The sequence below is a fragment of the Triturus cristatus genome, chromosome 11 (assembly GCF_964204655.1).
Source record: "Triturus cristatus chromosome 11, aTriCri1.1, whole genome shotgun sequence".
NCBI classification, from domain to species: domain Eukaryota; kingdom Metazoa; phylum Chordata; class Amphibia; order Caudata; family Salamandridae; genus Triturus; species Triturus cristatus.
Window position 1 is genome coordinate 202,497,141 of NC_140594.1, and position 24,996 is coordinate 202,522,136.

Sequence of the window (24,996 nt, forward strand, 5' to 3'; positions counted from 1 at the left end):
ATCACAATTTTAATGGGAAAGTTGGAGCTTTTTTTAATTCGTTTGAGACCACCCATCATAGAGTAGTTTGTTTGAAGCACTTGCACTGCTCCCATCAATCAATCTAAGGACACCAACTTAATTGTAGCCTCCAAATTTTAAATTCCTTAACATTTACAGAACATTTAAAAAATTTCAATTTTGCTTCTTTATTTATATATACACTTTATTAATATGTTAGTATTATTTAATTTTCTAAGCAGTCGCAGATCCATCACACTGTGTGTACTGTGATCTTCGCACCGTGGAATTGGAAACACTGATAAGCCCAAGAATTGGTGGAAATGCGCATGCTCTGTCTGTGCACACTAGGGAGTGAGGGTGCTCGCCCCGTATCCTCTAACGGCTCTGATTAATATTAATTCCAGGAGGTGGTAAGCTCCAGGAGGCAGTGAGGCCTGGAGTGTTTTTCTTAGAAGCTGACGCTCTTTTCACTCTGTAGGTTTTAAACACAGAGCTCAGCTGCACTGAAGGTTATCCTTTAAAGTGCATAAAATGTGCCTTGGAAGAAGAGGAAAAACTTAAGAATACAGAACTAGTTAAAATGCCACTTTATCATGGGAGCAATTAAAAGTGGTCTTGTTTGGAATGCAGTAAGTACAGACTAGCGTAGGCTTCAACACTTCACTGGCAGGTCGCTGTTTAATGTATTTGTAAAACATGAGGAGCTGGATACTCAGATGTTGAGAATACCTAGAGGTGAGAGAGTCACTAAACGTTACCCATCTAGTGCCTCAACTGCACAGCGTGAAACTGGAAAATCCTGGAGTCCTTGCAATCAAAATGTATAATATTAGGAAAATACTTTTACCTGGACTCCTTTTTGACCATTATCACATTTAAGAGCTCTTTCAAATGTGCAAGTTGATGATGTGCGCTATATAAAAAGCGTTTCAGAGTTTGATTTCATAAACTATAATGTTGCTACATCTATAATAAGAATCTAGAACACATACTGGGTACTTATACAACCGACTGCCCCTTAGTGCACTAATAGCACTTTCATCATGGCAGGGGCAATGTTTCTCAATTTCTATGTAAAAAAAACTATCACTTTTAATAAATATTTCTCAATGAAGTGGCACAGTCTGATGTAGTAATATGAAACACTTTTGCGTGTTGAAGAATTATGTTTTCTTAATGTCGCACATAAGCGTTCTAAAACCTGGACAGGTCACAAAAAATTTAAAGTTGACAGCTACACTTGCAATGCTATGCCTTAATCTTGCACCTAACCCTGACCAGGAAAGCTGTAGAATGAGGCCCCCTAATGTAGTAGTAGGCATTGCTGCATGTGAGGATTGTGATGCAAAGGCAGGGTTTTGTGTGGGGACAGTACGGCGATAGAAAGCAGTTCTACATGTCAGACAGGAGGTGTGTCAACAGAGCAGTGCATACAGACCACATACAAGCATGGAGGGCATGGATGACTGGATAATGATGCGGTAACAGAACTGAGGGACCATCTCCTGGTGTAGAAGGCACTGCTGTTTGCCAGAATCAAGAAACATCAGAAGAGTTGTGTGGTGACACCACAGACTGGAACAGAGACTACTGCTGTATGCTGGAATCAAGTGCATCAATAATGCTATTTCAGAGGGTGAAGTACAGGAATAACAGAGGAGGCTGCCACTCAATGCAGAGTTGAAATAGTAGAGCTCTGGTATATACAAAAATAACAGACACTATTGAGGTGCATGTACAGGGCTGTGCATGTTGCATTACTGGAACAACATGCAGTTCAACTTCTCAGAATTAAGTAAATTGGTAGAGATGCGTGGAATATCACTCGAACACTGCTGCAGGGCAGTACGGCGATACACTGGCAGAATTACACGTGGGCATGCAGAGTTGGAAAGAAAAATAAGTTTGCATTGCTGGATTAAGGTGAATAAGTAGTGCTTGGTGACAGGGCCACAAAGTAGAATATTAGACATTGCAGTAATTGAGGACTGAGATACATTGGTAGAGCTCCTTGTGTCCCACGATATTGGTAAGAGATGCATGGTCGCAATCTAACATTTACAATACCAAGGTTTGTCGCCAAGTACTAGCCTAGAAGAGCTCTTGGAATCTGCTGCCGTTCTCGACACTAACAGGGATAAAAACAAACGTTTGTATGAGACGTTTCAAACCAGCGGGTTCTCGAACATACATGCAGAAATCTATTAAAAATAAGAGAAATAAGTACCTGAATCCAAGAGTGAGAAGTGGAAGCTCACTAATATACCAATTGAGTACCTGGTCCAAGCTCCATCAAGAGGAAAAACACAAAGTGAAAGTGAATCCGGATGTGCTGACCAATGAGAAGCAAGGAAATGAAAGTGACAATGAAGGCAAACAACAGTAAGTAATGGGCGGACTCCAAAGCCCTTTAAGTTAAGTTATTTACAAGAGAGTGATGCTCTGGCTCACCCGGGGATTTTAAGAATTGACAGTGCATCATAATCATCATGTGTGGGCAACCTATTCTCCAAAAGCAGTATTCAAAGTTATGGCATCCTGGCGGAGTGTGATAAAAGCCACATGGGGTAGGGCGAGATAGAGCCTCAAAAGGATACCACACTGCACATTATCCTAACACATGGGCCCTAGGCCGAACCATCACACACCTCCATGGGTCAATATCTGCCTCATTGCACAGGAGCCTAGACTCACTGAAACAAAAATGGAGAGAGGCTCTTAATAGCGAGGTTACCCACAATGATTTGTACAAAATTCTCGGTTACACCAAAAGTAGGACGAGAAACCTGCGCCTTAAATTCAACTCCTTTCATTAAACGTATTTAAGTTGTGACAGTTTGCAAAAAAATATCCCAGATCAATGGATACCTGCCCACGTTGCCAATCGCCTACTACGTACTTCAAACACATGGTGTGGGCATGTGATTTGAACGCACGTTACTGGATACGCATCACAATAACATTGCGGGACCTCACGTCTAGACAGATAGCTCAAGACATTAGGAGGTGCCTGTTGCCGCACACAACAAAACACAAACACACTGCCAGGATTATATTCCTGGGGTTTGGCCTTACTAAATGCACCATAGCTATTGCTTGGAAGGTGCAGCAACACCTATACATTGGACAAGGGCTGAGGGACTTGGACAAACGGACCAGGGCTGAGATAGAGACTCTTAAAAGCCCTTCCCCAAGGGACCAGGCAGCTAAACTACTGGGAAGAGAATAGAGACGCTATAGAATCTCTACCAAGGGGCAAGGCTCCTGGGGCTAACCGATCCGGAGTAATTTGTTTAAAGCTTGTGTAGATCTATGGGCTGCACTCCTTACACTGTATTTTAATGCAGTTATCGGTCAAACACTCCCTGAGTCCTGGCGACACTATTAGTGTTACGGCTTTCAATAAGGGTAACAGGAGTGACCCTTCCTGTTATAGACCCATTAGTTTAATAGATACTGAAGTTAAAATCATAGACAGGGTCATCCTGAATAGACTGACCCAGTGGTCAAGAGAACAGAATATCTTGTGTGATGTTCAGTATGGGTTTCACGCAGGGAGGGGTACTGTCGAACAGAATCTTAACCTCCACCTTATAATTAATAAATATGTTCAGGCAAAGAAAGACTCTCTCCATCTTGCCTTCATGGATCTCAGCTGTGCATCTGATTTGGTCATCGGGAAAAACTTTGGGCTGAGCTGGGGTCCATGGAAGTGGATGAGTGTTTGGTCAGTCTCCTTACGGATCTTCACCACGATTAATGGTCTCAGTAAGTTTCAGCAATAATGGTGAATGTACAAAGAATTTTGCACTTAGGAAGGGGTTTAGGCAGGGCTGCATACTAGCCCCTTTCATTTTTATTATGCATGAGAATCGGCTTGAGAAGGCCCTTACTGTTAAGGGTGTAGATGTCCCATAAGCAAATGACAGATTGTTTGCGGAAAAACAACCGCCGACCAAGGTTAAGCACTTAAATCCCAAGTATTTCGTAGTGAGGTTCGGTGCAACTACTCCCAGCACCCACTGTCGATAGGTGCCACTGGTATAAAGAAGTTCACTGAAAAGGAAGGCGCACCAAACAATTATTCTGAAGAACAAGTTCAGTCCATAAGTCTTCTTTATTCAAACTAATATTGAAAAACTGATTCACAGTCAACGCGTTTCGTTCCTGTGTGCCAAAGGAACTTCATCAGGGCTTATACTGAGATGTAGAATGGTTATTATGGCAACCACTATTAGCTATTAGTGTACTCCAGGTAACGTGGTCACAAACAGAAAAGAGAATGTTCAATAAAGACTTCGATTCTTAATTTAATGCGAATGTTCGTGCACAATCAAAATGATGAATGAAAAACTAAAATCGTGGGGTCCCGGAGTTCCTCTCAGAGAAGGAAAGACAGAATACTTTGATCCTTACTGTGAAATTTGCCAAAGAACAGCGAATCAGCAAAATGGCATGCTAACCAACAGATTGGTTGCGGCTCTTTTATATGCAGACGATGCGGTTTTAATTACACGTACAGCAAGATCTTTACAGCAGCTTTTAACACTTTGTTGATTTTATGAATAGCTTTGATCTGCACACCAATTTCAGTAAATCCCATGTTATGATCCTGGAACCAAAGAACATAAAAAGTGCCACTTTTTGGGCCCGGGCCATATTTTAAGTAATGTGTATAACTTTACATACTTGGTATAGTATTAGACTCTAAACTTAGCTGGCAACGATTAATTAAAAGAACAGAGGTTCCTTTATGAGAGCTTGTGCAGGGGTTAATGAATTCTCTTCCCGTTTGGGTCAGAAGCCTCTAAAACTTATGCTGGATATATACAAAGGCAAATGCACACCAATTTTAACCATTAGCAGTGAAATATGGGGTTATGTGAATATAGACCAACTGATGATAGCAGAGAATACATATCTCAGAGGACTTTTGGGATTGGGACAATATATCTCCACTGAAATTATACATGAGGAATTTGCTATCAGTTACATTATAGATTATATTAGGTTGCGGACCCTGTAGTGTTTAGTTAAAAGGAGTTCCAAGCCTGAACAGATTAATCATACTTGATTGCATGAAATTAGACAAAATAGGCAATATACCATGGCTCGTTTACATCAGAGATAATTTTATAAGCTTAGGGAAGACCAGAATTATTATCTAATACATCTAATATTACCAAACAAGACGTGGCCTGGGTAAAGGAAGCTTTTAATGTAAGAATGGCAGCTGAGAGAGAAGCTTCATCACTAGCCAAACCCTTATTTCGAAAATTTATCATGGTTAAGACGGTTCTAGGGATAGAGCCATACTTACTATATAAGATGCCTATTCACCAGCGCTGTCTTTCAACATTTTTTAGGCTGAATCTGTGTCATCAGTTGTTGTATCCTGAGGGAAAATAGTATAAGTATACAGATTCCCCATATTGTTCCTGCAATTTGTTTTTTAAATGGGATACTTTGCACATTGTGATGATGTCTCCTGTGGTTGTACAGCTCCGCCACATTTTTAAAACCTCTTTTAATTGATTCCTTTGATCAGATCAGGCCAACATTTTTGTTTCTACAACTTTTACATTCACAGATGTTATAACATATCAATGTTTCTTATAGGGGTTCATAAAGCAGTACAATAGGGGACACTATCAGTGATATTGTATGCCGTATAAATCTATTTATGTACTTTTTTTTATCTTGATGGACTCTTTAATGTACTTGTATGATTTTATTGCAAAATCGAATACAAGTCTTTTATGATTAAATTAGGATAAGAACAGCTGGGAGAAATGTATCAGCATAATGACATCCTTTTTATTGCTTGAAAATTTTATTCTTTCAATCATTGCACCAAAATGAAATTGGTTGAAGACTCTTAAAAGCACTATAGTGAATCGAAAAGTGGCCACAGGGCTTGATCGCTGGCAAACAGTTCAGGCACCTCTACAGGTTAGAACTGATGAAAAGCCCCCTAAGGGAGAATCATCCTTATGGTTGCTTCCATACCAGGGTCACCATGGGTCGGGTAAACTGATACACTCTGACAACCTCGACTCCTATGGGGATGCTGCAAGTGGATGGCATACACAGGATGTGGTCCGGAGTCCAAATACATATAGGTGCAGCACAAAACTAGCATCTGCATCCAAAACACACAAGTCTGTATGGACTTCCGACTTGTCCGCTTCTTCCTCCACCCCGAGCCCCCCCCTCGTCAAGTTCAGGCATGCAAGTAGAAAAAGTACAGACCTGAGACTAATGTTATTTAATTAAGTTATTGCTGGCCAGCAGTGGATGCAACCGAACTACACTCAAACTTACACTACACAATGGGTAACTTAGACACAGATTTACAACCACTTGATCTATACTTTGTGACAAGAGATGTAAACGTTATATACTGTTGCTCAATTGTCCTGGTTATGTACATCACATCATTTGAAGGACTGTAAAATGGTCAAGAAATATATTCAGAAGAACTTAATTATACGAGATTGTCCCAAGCAACAGCACATGCGTGCTGACTCAGGGAAGACCTAATGATTGTGAAACACAAAACAGAACCCTGATGAAAATAATTTGGTCCTGTTCTGCGTTAAAAGAAATAAAGACAACTGACTGATGCAATGGTAAAGATCACTTAAAGCTAAAAAAAAATCACCAACATGAAAGTAAAATGTGTAGTTTGCTATATTGTTACTCTGTTCGTTATAAAAAAGGAAATCAGGATAATTTTAATTACTGGAAACCTCTAATTCTCTTAACCTAGTCACAAAATCTTTATGCTGAAAACCAGATAGTAAATAAATTCTAACAGCAAAAAGGTAACTGTGCAAAGAGTTGGGCAGTTTTTGATACCTTCAGTCAATGGAAAAAGCTCACTCATCTTCTGTCGAGCCCGCCTTAGTTTCCCCAGCTCTCCTGCCTGGCGTAGCAGTTTTATCAAGTCCACATGGCAGTTATAGTCGAAGGCATTAATGGAAAGCTGAAAGAAAGGCAAACAGAAAAGGTTCTTACAGCTATGAAAAAATAAGGAAAACAACAATCAAGTTTGGCCTCCACATAACATACATACAGAAAGAGCATAAAGAACTATAGCAGTTACTCCGGAATATAAAGTATTTCACCTAGAAAACTGAGGAGCTCAATAATATGGAGAGGGCTCAATCACACAGGCAGTGATACTTTTGTCAGCTACATAGATTTTGAAATGGTCATTTTGGTCATCTATTTTCCCACCTGGTCCAAGAGAACTGCTAAGAAAATCTTGCACTGTGTTTTTTTTTTAGGCTGTACTCTTCTTCACTGAGATTTTATCTCTTGTTTTTGGAGCTTTTCCTTACATTTATGCAGCACTTAGAAGCTTCCAAAGCAGACCATGAATGATTAAGAAACCATATCATGTAGCTTCACATAATTTCCAATCATATTCTCATCCAAGGCCAAGCTCCTTCATATCTAGCACACCAAGCAAATGACACCTACTCTCCACCATCATAAATGTATGTGTTGTTAAAATGTACCCCGTCGAGTAGAGAACTGTACACATTTAAGCAGCACTTTAGGTACGATTGCTTCAGGTTTTTATTTAAGATACAAAATGGCAACTATAAACCAAACTGGCTTCTTAGCTTTGGCTGTTGATTCGGCATATAGGTTGAAACGTGGTCTTATTCTATCCCCCCTTTCTCTCCCCAGTCCCACTCCCAGTGCCCTGAGACAACAATATATTGTTTGAGCAATTACAAAAACTCTATATAATAAATGTCTGGAGCATTAAAGTGGCATTGTAATAGGAGCTGGACGAAGATTAAATGCGGAACTCTAAACTCAAATGCACAATTCATATTTTTTTTCCATCATCATTGACAAGCCAGCTGGAAACTTTACTAAGTCTGAGCAACCCCGTTTTAGACTTTGAAAAGGTCTACAAATTTAGAACAAGCATTTGCAATGCAATAGGTCTCGCATTTACGAGAGTTTAAGTTATTGGCATTGTAAAGGAGTGTTTAATTTAGGTTTCAAAAATCAAAACATAAATAAAAGGCAGTCATTTACAATGCCAATAGCTCAAACTCATGTAAATGCGAGACCTGTTGCATTGCAAATGCTTGTTTTATTCGGGAGCTAAACATGCACAGGTGCTGACTGTTCTGTGCATGCTATGTATCAGAAGAATGTACACTGCTGGTTTGCTTTCTGTGCAGAGGGGACCTGTCCCACTGCTCCTGAATCTATGTGCGGACTATATTACACAGCCACTGCCAGTGCTGTACCTGGATCAAGTCTGTGAGAAACCTTAGCACTGCTGACGCTACCTTTTTGTGTCCGTGTGTTAAGCTTGAGGCACTATTACCCATGCAGGACCTCTTCAGCTTGAGTTAAGTTTGTAATGACTACCTCTTTAAATTGGAAAAGAAAAGTGACGCCCACCCACCTTGAACACATCCACAGACGCATGCTTTGTAATAGTAGGTGCGACTTCCATGCACACTAAGCACACCACATGGAAAAGCAGAGTTTAGCTGACAGACAACCCTCAAGTCCTGCGCACCAACACTTGCTCACAGATATCACTTGCCCCAAAATCATCATCAAATATTACTAAACGGCCAGCTCACCTAACAGCCACATAAGGTCATAGAACGGGGCACCCAAAGTCTACTAAACAAATCGAGATGGCATGACTGTGAAGGTTGAGATCTAGGGATAGGCATGTACAATGACGGTGGAAGTGGTGTACAACACTGTCATTTGATTGTATGTTACCTAAGAGCGGATTCAAACTACACAGTTCATATGTATAATGGCGATTACAAACCAATAAAGAGATGTTAACAAAATAAGTTATGTTTGTAATTCTGTTGCTGATGCCATACCTATTCTGTAAGAGGAAAATAAACTTTCTTCCCTTGCTGTTGCATTCAGCTTCATGAGTTTAGCTCATATCTTAAGGCCCATTCTACAGTAACTTCTGCCCTCTGGAGGGGGGGGCTACACCTAATCAGGCACTAGGACTGAAGGGACAGATTTGATGGACAAAGGACTGAATGGTAGCAAAAGAAAAGATAGAAATGATGAAAATGAGAGAAAGAAAGAAGGGCAAGAAAGGGTGAGGCTTATGGAACAAGAAATCGTATTAAGGAAGATTAAAATCAAGCAGACAAATGACAAATATGAGAAACGGTAATAGAGAGGAGAAGGGATTAAATAGAGAAGGAGAAAGAAATGGAAAGAAAGCAGCTGAAAGCAAATTAAACGGAAAGAAAGGAATCAATGATGAGGAAGAAACCAATAGGAGAGAAAAGGGTGGAAAAAATAAAGAAATACAGGGAAAAGAGAGAACAAAGAAATGAAAGACGTAAAGAAAGGGGAAAATAAAGGGGCAGTGAAATAAATATATAGGAAGTAACAAAGACACTGCAAAGGATATGGAAAAAGAGGAGCAGTAATGACAGTGAAGGAGAAACAAGCGGAAGCGCCGCCAGTGTGAAAAATATAGTGCGTTCGTCTCACGCCGCGAGTAAAGCATCCAGTCCCCGCGTGCACATCTTCTGTCCATCCGCGTGCACATCTGGAATCCGTATTGATTCCAAAAGGCCCTCACATGGCGAGAGCAGCGCATGCACACTGCTAACGTCAGGCGAGACCAAAAATTTTAAAAGCTAATGAAAAACATTGAGGAAAAAAGATTAAGCTATAAAATAATTGACACTTAGTCCATAAAACATGGGGATGTCTAATATTTTTTTTACGAACAGTAGATTGATTGGTCCAGGTTTTTCACATTAGAAAACAGAACTACAGCCACTGTCTTTGAATTATGCACCAGTGAATAAAGAGGAGAAGCATCCATGCGCACAATGACTTATGAATGATTCAAGGTACTACTGTGAACTGCAAGAAATCCGAGGCTGAAAGAGGCCCCCTCTGCCCGACACAGCACAGATTACAGTGGAGCAAGAAGCTGCTGACGACGCTGTTCTCTGCCTGGAAATAAAGCTGGGTGCCACTGAAGAATAGAACCTGCTTGAAAGTTAGCTAATTGGAAAATGAAAGCACAAAAACAGTGGGTGGGGTCTGTGGCAGCCACCAGTGAAGGCAGGGGCAATTCTCCATTTGGGCTCTGGGGCTGTGGCCCACAGAAATTCCTTCACATTCCTGTACGAATATTAAATAGATCAATTTAATTAGAGACACAATCGTATCTCTAAACAAATAGATGTATTTATGTCTGGACTGCCTGCCCCGCCTCGCTCTGAAGCAGGAGACGGAAGCCAGGCAGTAAATCAAGTTTCTGAACTGTGACGCAGGTCTTACTGTTCTAAAGCCCTTCATTGCCATTGTAGTCTATGGTAGTATTCACCATAGGCCAGCGACCCTTTCAGCTTTGTAGTTTCGAGTGCTGGAGTCTTCATCCCCACATGAGAGTAGCCTTCCGTCATTCACAGGCATAGATACCGCCCTTTCCTATTCGTCACAAGTAGGAGTGGGTGCAAGCACATGTGTTTTTGTACCTTGTTCTCAGTAATGGTAAGTGTTAGAATGCTAATCTTCTGTTATGTATACTGTGCTGAGATCCTTCGCCACACTAACCTCCCCTACTGTGACACCCCAGGACATGGCTGCATGTCGCTGGCCCCTTCAGAAGTGGAGCTGCTGCCAGTGGCAGCTGACATCTATGGGGAGGGAGAAACAGGCGAGCGGAATGGGCAAATAAATGTAAAAAAATAAACACTTAGCTTGCACATCCTGCACTCCGGACCTCTTCTTTATGGAGTGCGGAGCTGCAGGCACGAGCAAACTCCCTGGCCTAATTCTGGCGCTGCTCACATGCAGCATGTGAGCAGCGCCCTGATTGGAGGAAGCGGCCTCACTCGACGCTTTACAGTAGACTAGAGGCCAGCACTTACTCTCAGCCCAGCTGTCTTAAGACAGCTGGGCTTAGAAGTATAAATTGTGCATGTCTGGCTGGCTGGCTGGCTGTCCCAAGATGGCCCGCCAAAGGAACATGTGCACTTTAAACAGTGCAAAGAGCTCTCTGCCCACCACTCTTCCCTGCTGGCACTCAGCATGCCCTGCCCCGTCCTGACGCTCCATTCATTACGGGCAATGAAAAATAAAATGGTAATGAATTATCAGGGGGGATTTGAGGCGGGTGGGGGGGCATTTAAGTGGGGCGACACTCCTTCCCTCCAACGGAGGAGCCGCCCCTGGCTGCTACATTTGTTCCCTCACGAAATTGATCCAAAAGACAAGTAGGCCAGTGTTGTTGTTCCCTAGTGAAGTTGATCAAAATATTCGAGTCAAGCGTAAAGCGAGAAATGTGTGCTTAGAGTAGACAGTTATCTGCTGTAAGACATTAAAACTTGCCCTAACTTCATGCCCTTAACAACATTAATGCCAAAAACATGGATTTATTTACGAGTGTTAAAAACACTAAGGCAATGCATGTCAGCGATTTTGTTCCTATCTCATTTCAAGTTTTACTTAATCTTGCCTTCCTCAAGAGTTAGCTATTTAATTAAGTTGTGTTTCTGTATTTTTTTTTTCTGTGCATACTTAGAGCCGTGCCAGGTGTTTGTGAGGGACTTTGATTGAGCGTGCTGACGCGAAAGTCAAAGCAAAGTGCCTGTCAGTGGGTTGGCCTCTCTGCAGAGCACACAGAACAATGGTCATGTATTCCAGTTGTAATTGCAATTCTGTGAAAACGTGTGTGAAGGGGGTGCACAGATGGCAAAATATTTACAGGGCAAAAGCAAAAGGAAATGAATTGCTTACATTTGAGTGAGTACAGTGCATGTTTGGAAGAAGTGAAGTGAGGGATATGCAAGGAAGGGCATTCATGGAAGAGTGAAAAGAGGGCGCTGAAAAGGAAAGAGAGGTGGCTGAAGATGTGCAGATGGACGAGATGTGCAGAGAAAAAGGGCATTCATATCTAGCATGAAGAGCACATAACTGAAAGCCTAAACTCCTTCCACAGGCTTCAATACTATTGAAAATTTCAGAATTGAAACATTTAGAAGGTAAATTATTTTTAACAAATCCTTGATGTTACTCATTTATCTTAAACAGTTAACCACTGACAAAACTAAATCGTACTGACAGGTTTTAGGTGTAGGTCAGCTGTTGCGTTATATATTTGGAAGCAATTACAGCTCAGAGAGAAACCAAAATACTGGTCGGGTAGCACACTGTGGCAATCGCAGAAAGGTGTTTTACATGTTCCCTTTTAGAGAGCCCCCGCATTTTTCATCCCACTTAAAGACGTCTTCACATATTTCTATATGACTGATTGCAATCACCAGCTGTGGGTCAATCCCAAAGCCTGGTTAGAGCACTTTCTTCCAAAGTTGATGCCGCATGCAGTGCAACACAATGGTAAGCGCACACTTTAAAAGGCTGAAGTTGTCCCATTGCACAATTTGCACATTACAGTAACTGTTGAACATATTACTGTGGGGAAGGCCGAGCGGAAGGCAGGCCTGGGGTGCTGGGTACAGGGCCCGCTCCAGAACTGTCAAAGGCACGCTGTAGGCCAGGATACCGTGGACAGTTTGGCCCTACCACTGGATAAGGGAGTAGCAGCCCCGCTTACAAGGGTCAGGCTACTGGCTCGGCAGAGAGAGAGACACAGAGACACAACAAGACAACTTGCAGAGGCCAGTATATGCAATGCTAGCTGCAAGACCAGAACACTGCACCTACAAAGGAAAGAATCTAAAGCAAAAGTTGCAGATCTTTGTCTGTATGTACAAGCATGTGTCCTGGAAAAGAGAAGACCATAATAAAAGTTGGTGAAACAAAGCTACTGGGAGAGGTGCTTACCAGAGACATTGCTGCTAGCTGAGAGGGTGCAGTGCGGCCTGTCTTATTCAGGACCCTGACTGGGTGGACGGCCAATAAAATAGTGCAGATGTGTGGATGCACTGTGCTTGCTGTTAACCATAGCAGACAGAGAGTCTGTTACATACTCTCATAATGGTGAAGGATAAAGTCATCAAGGTGCCCGCAATCCGGATCAACAAAGACAAGTACACTAGACACCAGGTTAACAGTGAAGGGTGACTAAGAACAAGGCCACAGGAGGTAATAGTAATTAAGATGACGGATGCATTTAAAGCCATATACAGGAAACAAAAACCTCACCAATAACTTAAGTAGACGGAGTTGCAAATTACTTGAACCTGGTGCAGGCACACCTATGCAGAGTCATGGAAAGTGTATCACAGGTCGAGGCGCTGGCAGGCGACACCAAGCATACAATAGAAACAACTTAAAAAAATAAATAAAAAAACAAGACTTTGCTGGACACCTCTGCAGAAGACACATAAGGGAGATCACACTAAATAATGCGAGACTGGTGGTGGGTATGCTGAAAACAAAAATGGAAAAAGAATGCCTGGAGCTACACCTGGGAGGTTAGATAACAAAAAATGTTAAATCTAAAGAGCCATTCATTTTTTTTTATTGTAAGGGCACATAGAATGCCTGCACTCCCCCTCCACCTCTTAAAGCAATCATCTTTCAACTCCTTAAGTACAGAGAGAGGGATGTACTGCCTGTGAGAAAGTGCCCTCTTTCTTGCATGGTATGCCCCCACTTTTTGTTGAAATGCTGATGTTCTTTGACTGAGTGTGCCCTGGGCTCCTGCTAATCAGGTACCCAGGGCCTATGTTCCTTCCCCAAAACTGCTTTGAAGCCTAAACCCAATTGGTATCTCTGGCCACATGTCAGCCCCTGGTAAATGGTACCACAGGTAGCCAGGGCACTGTGACCAGAGAAGGCCTCTAAGGGCTGCAGCACTATTTGTGCCACCCTTAGAGGCCCTGTAGCCTGACACTCACACACTGCCTTTGCAGGCTGCGTGTCTTGGTGCAGAACAAAGTGAAGAGTCGATATGGCACACACCCGTGTGCCACGCCCACTAACCACTGCCCTGGCATACATCAGTCCCCCCTCTAGCTGGGTGCAGTGGTGAGGGTACAGGTTCATGAGCCCTGTACCCCTACAGTGCCCAAGTCCATTCCTGGGCACTGTAAGTGCAGTGCTGTCATTAAGAGTATATGGTGCTGGGAGTTTGTTATTACGAACTCCACAACACCATAATGGCTACAATTAAGACTGGGAAGTTTGGTAGCAAACTTCTCAGCACATTAACCCACACTGATACCGGTGTGGGATTTAATGCACAACAAAGGGCATCTTAGAGATACCCCCTGAAACTCGACCAACTTCTAGTGACCTGACTTAGTGGCTGCCTAGGCTGCCACCACCAGACATGTTTCAGGACCCCTGGGACGAGGTGCCAAGCCTCCTCCCCAGGATGGGCAGGGTTCACGAAGGAGTAGCTTCAAAGGCATGCCGCCTTTGTGAGCCTCTCCAGACCATTTGCTGCTTTCAGCAACTGGTCCCCACTGGTTCTACCCCCCACTTTGGGCGGGAGAACCGGCGGGAAAAACAAGTGAGGAAGAGAGGTGTGCCCACCTCTGCCAACTCCACACCTCAGGTGGGGGAGGCGAGGTGAAGCACAACCTCGAGTCCCCGTCATCTTGAGGATGGGGGGACTCAGCCAACCAAGGACAGGCTCCTGCCCCCCTCCCACTGGAGAGTGGTAGAATAGGGGGTGGTCCCTGCCCTTTACATACCTGTAACACCCCTAAATTTAGTATTTAGGGGGCACCCTGAACCTTCCTTCCTCAGATCCAGAAACGACAAGGAAATCAGATAATAAGAAAAACGAAGAGCCGTGCAGAGCTAACAAGAGGACGACACCCACTGACTTGGCCCCAGCCCTGTCTCCCCTCAAACCTGCTCCTGTGAAATCCCGGTGTGTCCTACAGCCAGCAAACTCAAAAACCCTGGAGGACCGGCCTGTCTTCACTTCAAAGACTGAATCTCCAGTGAACACCAGACTTGTTCAAAATGCAGCTTCTGGTGCCAGCCAGAGACCGCGAATCCAGCCAACTCTGCACACGCCGAACCTGGCCCAAGCTCGAGTGGAAAAACACCACGAGGAGGTCACCCCGGCAATCCTGACCCGAGATCCGGCGACCCCTGACCTGCCTCAAGCCTCCAACCAATGCCTGCAGCCTAAATCTAGAAGGCCCCCCCTAACCACAACCAGGAGCTGGTAAGAAGATCCAACCCCAAAAGGCACCCCTGTACCAGACGCCCCACGGCCTTGTGTGCCCAAACCGACAGTGCCTAGCCAACCCTTACCTTCCCAACTTACCTCTCCAAATGGTGGTCGCACCCCAGAAGTCCTTTGTCTCCCTGCCTGCAGTGCTTTTGCAAACCAGAGGTTCTCCATAGAAAACAACACGTCGAAACAGCACTCTGCACCCGGCTGCCCTAGTGCTGCTGAAGGTGCACCTTTTGTGCTACTTTGTTTCCCCATTTGCCCTGACCTTAACCCTAGGAGCTTTGCTCCCACAACCCAGTGGCCTGCTTGCCAGCAGCCACCAATCGGAGGCCCCCTATCCCCCGTTGGATAACACTGGGCCTCAACACTCTGCACCCGGCCACCCTAGTGCCCCTGAGGGTGCAACAACAGTGCATCACTGACCCTGGGGGACCCCTGAGTTTAACCCCAGAACCTTAACTCCCACAGTTGTTTACTTACCTGTGAACCGTTAACCTGTTTTCCTTCCATAGGATAACATTGACACTTTTTCTCCAAAAAGTTTTTAAGTGTGGAGTTTCGAAATCTAAAAATATTCTTTAAAAATCACACAAATAACCAAAACGTGTTTACTCACCTGTTTGCAGGAAATGTCCCAGTGCTGAATCTAGGTATCCAGCACGGAGTTAGAAAAGTAACGTGAAAAGTAACTTACCTGCAATTTACTGCAAAAGCCTATTCGTTTCAATGTACTGCTCCAAAAAGTTTCCAAGTGTGGAGTTTTGAAATCTGAAAATATTCTTTAAAAATCATGCAAACAACCAAAACGTGTTTACTCACCTGTTTCCAGGAAATGTCCCAGTGCTGAATCCAGCACTGCGTTAGAGAAGTAATGTAAAAAGTAACTTACCTGTAATTTACCGAAAAAGCCTATTCATTTCAATGTATTGCATTTGCTAAGTGTTGCATACTAGTGCTCCCCTGTAAATCAAACAAAGTACAATTTCTATTGCATTTTCAAACTTATTAATGAAAAGTATGTAATGCTTACCTGTACCAGGCTTGCTTGATTCTGAAAATAAACAGTATATTTTTATACAAAAACAATTGGCCTAGAGTTCAGTTCTTGAGTGTGTGAATTCATTTGCTAACTGAGTGTGTACATCAAATGCTTAACACTGTCCCCTGATACTGCCTTACTGCTTTACCAAGCTACCACTATTAGAGAGTAAGGTTCTATCTAACTTTAACCTCTGCCTACCTCTGGGGACACTTGGACTCTATACACACACTACACCTCATTTTGATGTAGTGTATATAGAGCCAGTTTCTTACACTGCCAGGAGGAAATTCGAAATAGAAGGAGCCCCTGTATTGTTGTTCTCAGACTGTACACAAGTACAAAAACTGCGGCGCTCCTTTGAGCCTGTGGAAAAAAATAAAAAGACAAAAACATGAACTATATGAAGTTCTTTCCAGCGAAAGTGAAATTCTCCATAAAGGAAGAGCACTTTTTTTTTTTTTAAATCAGCACAAGTTATAGGAAAGTGCTTCTATTTGTCATGGTCACCCCATGTTTTGCCTGGTATCCAGGTCCCGAGTGCCAGATCTCTTGCCCTAAAACTGTACAATTGTTCCTCCAATTGGCAATACCTTTCACACCCCCTGTAAGGCCCTAGTAAATTGTACCGTTGGTATCTAGGGCAAGGAGGCCAAAGAGGGTCCCTAAGGGCTGCAGCATGTATTGTGCCACCCTAAGGTACCCGTCAGCACCAACAGGCAAACTGTAATTGTATCCTGCATGCCATGGTGCTGAGAAAAGTGGAGACAACATAGCATACCTTGTGTGCCATGCTTACAGATACAGAATGCAATATAGGTAAGTCACCCCTAGAGCAGGTCTTACAGCCCTATGGCAGGGTGCACTATATTACATGTGTGGACACACCTGCATGAGCAGATAATCTTTGTAATGCCTAAGTCGATGCTTAGATATTAGGAGGGAACAGGGAAGCCATTTTGAGAACCTGTGCTGGACACTGGTGGCTACAAATTCCCCAACTACACCATAGCTTTACTGAAACTAGAGATGTTTGGTATCAAACATCTCGTATTAATAAACCCACACTGATCCTAGTGTTGGATTTATTAATACATGCACCGAGAGGGCACCTTAGAGGTCCTCCTGAAAACCTAACGACTACTAGTGTGCTGGGTGACAGGTGTAGACCTGCCTCCTACCACAGACCGGTTTCTAACCCCATGAAAATGAGAGCCCGCACGCTCTGAGGGCAGAAACAATGCATGCTCCGGAAGGAGGTGTCGTACCTCCTCCAAGCAGTATGACTGAGTGCAGGAGGCTTCAAATGCCTCTGACACCTTTGATATGTGATCCAAAGGATGTGTGATCCAAAGGCTTTCCCAGACAGGGGAAATGCCACCCCCTACCCATTTGGCACCATTATTAGCTAGTCTGGGGGCATCTTCCCCTCTTAGGCTAGTTCCACCCCTAAAGTGGGATACCTGATGTGAACACAAATTTTAGAATCGTAACATCCTAGTCCTGGTGGAACTGGGCTCTCTGGGTCAGGGTTATGGCCACTTCCCACAGGAAATAGTCATATAGAGGATGTAGACACCCTAAAGGTAAGTAGCCCATTGGCTACTACTTGTCACTCCCCTTAGCGCCCCTAAATTGAGTATTTTTGTGACACCATGAACTCAGGATCACTGGATCTAAAAGAAGACAAAGAAGGGCTGCAAGAAAAGCGAGAACTCAAGTCTTTCTGTAGACCTTTGGCACCAAACCCTGCCTCCACCAGTCACGACAATCGTGACCAGTAACTCGTCCTGCAGCTGAACAGCTTCCAAGGCCCCCGCGAGACAGCCAGCCCTTTGCAAATTGCGAGCAATCTCCCATGGATTAGAAGAACTACTTCCCTACAGTCCGCAGGCACACTAATCGCAAAGTCCAGTTTACTGAGTTGCCGCTCCTCAACCAGCACGACGCAGAAGCCTCCCAGGAAGAGGACCCTGTGCTCCTGAAGGTAAAATCTGTCCACCACCAAGTGAGGGGACACCAGGACCAACCAGAGATGGACAGGACCAATACCCGGGGCACAGGACCCCTTGCAGCAAACAAAGCCCAGGAGATTCCAGTCCGAACTCGCACTACTCTGAGACCGAGCAGCAATCGAGGGACATCAGCACCGCAGAGACCCAGCTCCAGAGTGGCCCAGCTGTCCTGTTTTTGCACCCTCAACTGGCAAGGCCGACAAACGCAAGGCTGTAGGATGCAGAGCCCAGCTGACCTTTCGACTCCGCATCCAAACGCTCCAGCCCGCTTTCCCCCTTGTCCCCAGGACCCTTGTGAACTAATCACCCCGTTGGGCGCTCCTATACTTGCACCCCAGTCCCCTACTGCTGCCTGTTACTGGGTGCCACCCCTTCTTTCCACCGGAGTAGCGCACAGCTACCAATCCGACCAGCACCTCTGCACCCGGACGCCCTAGGGCAGGAACGAGTAACTGCTGGTGTTATTTTGGACCTTGGCCCCCTACAAACCCAAGTACAGAAGGATACTTCCAGAAACCAACCATAAATAATTGTATGCGACATATGCCTTTTTTCCCCACAGTGAAGCATTGCTGCGTAGACACATTTAAGTGAACTGTTTACTTACCTGTAAAAATTCATATTTAACAAAATAATTACTTGACAACGAAGTTCTTGGTATCAAAATGTATATTAAAATAAAAGTTATTTTCTCAAATTGGTCTTGGATTTATTCTTGAGTGGGTATCTTATTTATTGCCTTTGTGAGTACAATAGATGCTTAATACTACCCTCTGATAAGCCTAAACCGCATTACCACAAAAGAGAGCATCTAGTGTTATCATTTTTGCCTCTGGAAATCAATAAGGGCTGCCTAAACTCTTTGCACTGTGTACCTCGTTTTGGTCCACTATACAAGGAGGCAGCTTCCTACACATGTCAAGCCTGGGTTTGGCTGGAATGAGAGAATAACTCTAAAAACTGGCTCGTGCAGACTCAAAGATGGAGAACCACGTTGTGAAACAACGAACAAAATAAAACATTCTGACAGGTCATAATATGAGGGAGCAGAGTCAACTATAGATGCAGTTTGGCACTCACAAATAAGACAAGCAACTAGATGCGTCTGACATGGTAAAAGAAAGGAGTCTATACCTGGGTTTGTGCAGTTAAACATTGAAGCAAGCCCCCCTCCCCCCTAATTAACTATGGGCCTAACACATGGTGATTAGCTCTAGGCTTTTGACAATATTGCGGGGAAAACTGGGTCTGCGAAGACTCAATTTACAGTTCTGAATGTTTGTTTATTAGTTCTTTTAGCGATATTGTTTTCATAGAGCACGTTCTGCGAATGTTCGATGCTGGAAATGAGAACGCCACAATGACATGCCTGTGTATTAGAATATGGTCAATGACCCTGGTTATAGATTGAAACTTGGGAACACAGATCAGTTCCAAAATGTGGTTTAAGTTTTGGTTTTGTGTACACAGAGCTCGAAGTTGGCCACTCATAGGACACCACATAAGTGCCTAAACTAGGCAGCATGAAACAACGCTCATGTACAGTCAAGCACAGAAAAAGGCATAATCACAAAAAGGTCATGGAATACCAGGACGTTAAATAACTATGTCAAAGAGAGCAAGGGTGGGGGCATAGTTACAGATAGCTTGCCTGCAAGAAACCCATTTGCTTTCGGATGAGGCCAATAAAAGCATACATAAATGGAGGGGGAAATTCTACCATGCCAGTCTGTGTACACATGCGAAGAGAGGGGGTCCATGGTTAGCCCCCCAATGTGCCTTTTACAGAAGATAAGATAAACACAGAAGATGACGGTAGATGCTTGAACTTACCTGGGAAATTAAATGGTTGAAAAATAACAGTGGGATATTATGCCCCAAACATAGATGATGGTGCCTTCTATGTGAACTTCAGTGATAAGATAACTGCATATTTGAGATCTGCTGCGATTTGGATGGGGAAGCTTAATTTTGTTCCAAATGGCGATATGGACAGGATGACACAATTCTTAACATATAAACAGAGAATGTGTTGGATCTTTGCATGAAGCTATGGTGGAATTAAACTTAGTGGACATATGGAGAGCACACAACCCCCTTGTGAGAGAATACTCACATTATGCACAACAAAGTAGATTTGGTGCTGGTGGACAGGCCCCATGCACAGTATATTTCAACAATCCTATACCTGGACAGGGTTTGTCTGATCACTCACCGATCTACTTCAAATATAACATGGATGTATACTGACAGGGCCAGGATACCAACATAGAAACTGTAAGTGTTGATATTGGTTCGGAAGGACGCAGAATTCTGTTAGATCATGGGAATCGCAATAACAAAATATTTTAGCTTTAATGAGAACACCGTCAGTAATAGGGGCAGAGAGTAGCATGACCTGAAAGTGGTAATGAGAGGAATAGCGATCTCCCAGTTTACCCCACTGATTAAACAATTGGATCCATTGCTCCTTGCTAAGGAGAGAGAACTAACAAGACTACAAAAAAACACTGAAAAAGCTACACAAAACAATGCTTGAGGGACTCAAAACTGAAATATTAGAAAAGAGAGTGAAGAAGAGACTACTCCAAAGCAGGTCATTTTGTCAGGTTTTACACAGGAAAGGAGACAAACTGGCTAAATTGTTGGCCTAGCCTTTGAAGAAAGAATTAGCACTCACAAATATTACTGCTGTAAGAGACGCCAAGGGGAGCAGCCATTACACACAAGTAGGAATAAACAGTGTTTCTTAAATATTATAAGCAGTTATATGCAAATCCAAAGGTGCCAGATGACGGAAATAGACCCGATCCTCACCTTTCACTGATTGTGAAGGTTATCCCAGCAACAAAGAGAGCAATTAGTTGTTAGACCAACAACAATTAACTATGAATGTTTTACTAGGATATATTATACAACACAACACACATACAACAAAGAATTGCCAACATAGACACTACCTTTGGGAGGGGAGTAGCAAAATGTAACAGAGAAACCTCTTGAACCATCATGTGACAAAATGGGTGGGTGCAAAGGTGAGAAGGATTTGTTTGCACAGTAGTGATGCCATAATAAATGTCTCCACTTCGCTGCAATGGATGCATTACCTGGGCATGCCAATAAATGCAGACAAAGAAAAAAAGGACTACCACTGCTTCACCTGTGTATGCATTAGGTGGCCGACTGATAATCACTAACATTTCCCATATGGAAGGATGAAGCAGAACAAGTCATGTGAGTCAGATATCCCGACAAATGGATACCCAACAGCGCAATATTATGGAGGTGTTCTCATAGTGAAGTGATTCAAGCATATATACTGAAGGATGATATCACCTGAATGTTGCCACCAGAAGGAGGGCGCATGGCTCCGTTCAAGTACTACAGGAGAATTGTACTGGATAAATGAGTACATCCTCCTAGCACCCAAAATCCCAAAAAGAGCATAGGCAGTGCGAACAACACATTATATGTACATGTAGCAGAAAGGCCAGCTCATAGGCAAAGAAAAGGCAAGAAAACATCACTATACAGCCAGAGGGGCGATGATAGTGATTGTGGGGCACAGGAGATTAAGGAACTTCACATTGAAAACAAGCACTGGCATAGCCAATAGGTCTTGCCTTTGGGACCTTATAAGTGTTTAGCCATGCAACGGTTGATGTCGCACCAAGGATATTGTGCTGCATAACTAAATATTCATAAGCTCCCAAAAGCGAGACCTATTGGCTACGCCAATGCTTGTCCGCCCTGCAGCCGCTTTGCAGCTGATGCTAGGTTCATCTGACTCATTAGCTCCCACCCTGTCAAAGTTGAGAGAGCCCCTGATAATAGAATGCTAGTCAAACTAAAACCTTAGATTTCAATATATTGGCTTAGCTGGAAGAAGTGGGGTTTTGTATGTGAAATATGAACAAATGTGGTTAGACTCTGCATGAGGAACTTTGCAACAGATGAACTCACACCTAGCATTAACATGTTGGATTCAGATTCTGGGCACATCCCATGCAGAGAATCCAGACAAAATCTCACGTAAACCAAATTGCTACTTCTAAACCACTTTGTACTGCATCACTTTTTCTAACCACTTGGCCCAAGCCAACCAGAACTGTCAACAGCTTCACATTATCTCCTCCCTTTACACCTTAAGAACAGTTTTGAAGATGCACCATCAAATCCTGAAAGCATCCACATATAATTAATTCCCTCCTCATCGCTCTGTCCTACTTCCCTCCACAATCCTCCAGTAATATAAATAATATATGATGTTATATTGATTTGTATAGCGCAGGATCCAGATATTGTTTATGTCGGCATACAGTACCGAAAAATAACATGCACCATGTATATTTACAAAAACAATCATTTATATTCATAACTGAAACTAGTTTTCATCTTATGTACAGTATAATGTTAATATTGTACCAGCTGGCTGTGTGTCACCCAATCATGCTATAAAAGAAATGGCAAACTAAAGTCAGTCTGAAGTGTATTCCAAACAAACATTGGCAAAGTCAACAGGTTAACAGGCTTTTGGCTTTGACAGTGTTTTTGTTTTCATGGTTTTTGCAAATCTTTATTTGCTGCGTAAGCTTCCTGTCTGTCACGAACCTAAAAAAAATAAACAATGGTCAAAAGCAAAAGTATTTTTGGTGCTTGGCACATAAGGGAACTACTTTGTATGCCGATGTGCTCATTAGGAAAAGGTGAAATTAGGTTGCTCACAGTGAAGTTAGCCAGTGGCATAAGTGGGCAGACCCAAGCCCATGCTGTATGCTGTATATAATGTACAGGGTGGGAGGAATTAAACAATGACGAACCAATTGATGAAGAGCGCATGCTGAAACGCGTATAAGTAAGCATATTATAATATCAGAGCAATCAAAAGACCTTGACTTAGGCCAGACCTAAAAACTACCCATCACACGCTGCCATTCCACTGCATCGCACAATTACTGCACTCACAGTTTGCATTAACACAGATCACCTTTGGCCTTCTTATGACAGTCACACCAGCTTATGCATTTCTGCTATGACGACCCCATCACTTGCTGCGCAGTACCGGTATAGACGCAAAACTATATACTGTACCACTACCTGCTAAAAAGGCAACCCTTCACGTGAAGGGTATGAAGAGCTTTACAAATGCAATTTTCATTATCCTGATGCTACAGGGAACCCCAAGTGATGCACTATTACTAAACTGCTCTTCCGTCAGACAATCTGAGCAAGAATCATAACATGTCCTTTAGAAAGACACATAGTATGCCCTCTCTTCTATTAATGAACATTTTTCCCCGCCGCTTTACCACCTTTCATCCCCAATCCCACCTGCTCCTCCAACCGCTGGATCTCCGCCTCGTTCTCCTTGTCGTCGTCATCCTCATCCTCCTCCTCTTCGGAAGAGGAGCCATCCTCCGGTTCCTCGCAGGGTTCTCCCTCCGACTCCATCTCCCTGTCCTGGAGGTCCTCCTTCTCCCCTGGGTTCGGCTCCTCTCCAGCACCCGCGGTCGCCATGTTGCTGGCTTGCTAGTCTGTTGCTGGTGCTGGTCAGGGCTGTTCGCGTCGCGCCGGAGCAGAGCAGTCGGGAGGGACAGGGAGCGATAAACGGTCTGATGAAATAAGAGATGGTCATTCTTTTGACTCATATGTAGTCTGGGCTCACAGAATCGCTCTTACCGTAGGAACATGCTATTGCGATGTGTGTTTGTACACAGGCATTTTGATAGACAACAGTCATTGCGCAGCAAAGGGGCTTCGCAAGCGAGGTCCTGTCATTTAAAGAAGACGCGCTACAAGCATCTTACTTAAACGTGACCCACGAGGCAAAGGAATGTTACGCTGCTTCCGACTGTCAAACGGAGTTTCCGTCTAATATGCATAATTGAATTAGTCCAGTTTCATATTATTATTAATGACTTTATTCGGGAAAGCCTTTTTTGAAAAACTTTTATGGAATTATTAGTGCGTGCTAGAGACATGGTATGTTACTGACAGTAAAGTGGGTAATTATACTTCCAGTGAAAGACAATTTTAGGTTGTTGATGAAGACATTTTAAATTCTATGCAATAGTGTTCAGTTTGACCACACGAGGGACTCAATGGCTTGACACCTTCCACTTAAATGGGATTAGAAAATGCGGACACTGGTCACTTTCTGCAGGTCAAACAGGATTACTTTAGAAGCCATCCCATTCCCAGAGTCATTGGATGATCATCCAACTACTCTAGAAGTCATTTTCACGTCATCAGACATCAAGCTCTTGAAGTCATCAGCAGAGTTTAGAAACTTGAGCCTGATTATTTCAGGATGACTTGAAAATGACCATTTGATTACTTCACAAGATAAGAATCTTCCCGATGATCGAGGGTGATTTGAAAATTACTTTAGGATTACTTCATAGGCTAAGAAGGTACCTGGTGACTTCAGGATGATTTAAACATGACTATCTGATTACTTTAGAGGGATTAACAAAATGACATTTTCTGTTCACTATTTTGGTTGCATTTGCATCAGGAATGATGAGCCTTTTGGCTGATTACTGCTATTTAGCTACTACATGACATGCCTAAAACTTTCAAATAAGCAATGAGCTTCCGAAAAAGGTGTCAAAGGTAATTTGCAGTGTGATATTTTCACTGTTTTTAATGCATTTAGGTAGATCAGGGCAAAAATAAAATGTATGAGTGTAGGCAAACTTAACAGTGATAAAAGGTAGTAAATCTAGATTATTTGGGTGTGTGTATTTCTTGAAATTCTTATTTTCCTTCCATTATAAAGTAATTTTCAC

The 24,996-nt window shown here is 43.2% G+C and overlaps 1 protein-coding gene across 1 annotated transcript in view; it reads right to left on the reverse strand.

Moving 5' to 3' along the window:
* The window catches only part of SART3 (spliceosome associated factor 3, U4/U6 recycling protein), a 484,862-nt gene extending 460,854 nt beyond the window's left edge, over positions 1-24,008 (reverse strand). Inside the window, exons 1-2 of the mRNA XM_085635725.1 lie at positions 23,537-24,008; positions 6,865-6,991 (exon numbers count right to left, since the gene is read on the reverse strand). Coding sequence (XP_085491851.1) covers positions 6,865-6,991; positions 23,537-23,722 — 313 coding nt within the window. The 5' untranslated portion in view covers positions 23,723-24,008. The remainder of the gene's footprint in view (positions 1-6,864; positions 6,992-23,536) is intronic.
* Between the last annotated feature and the right edge of the window lie 988 nt (positions 24,009-24,996).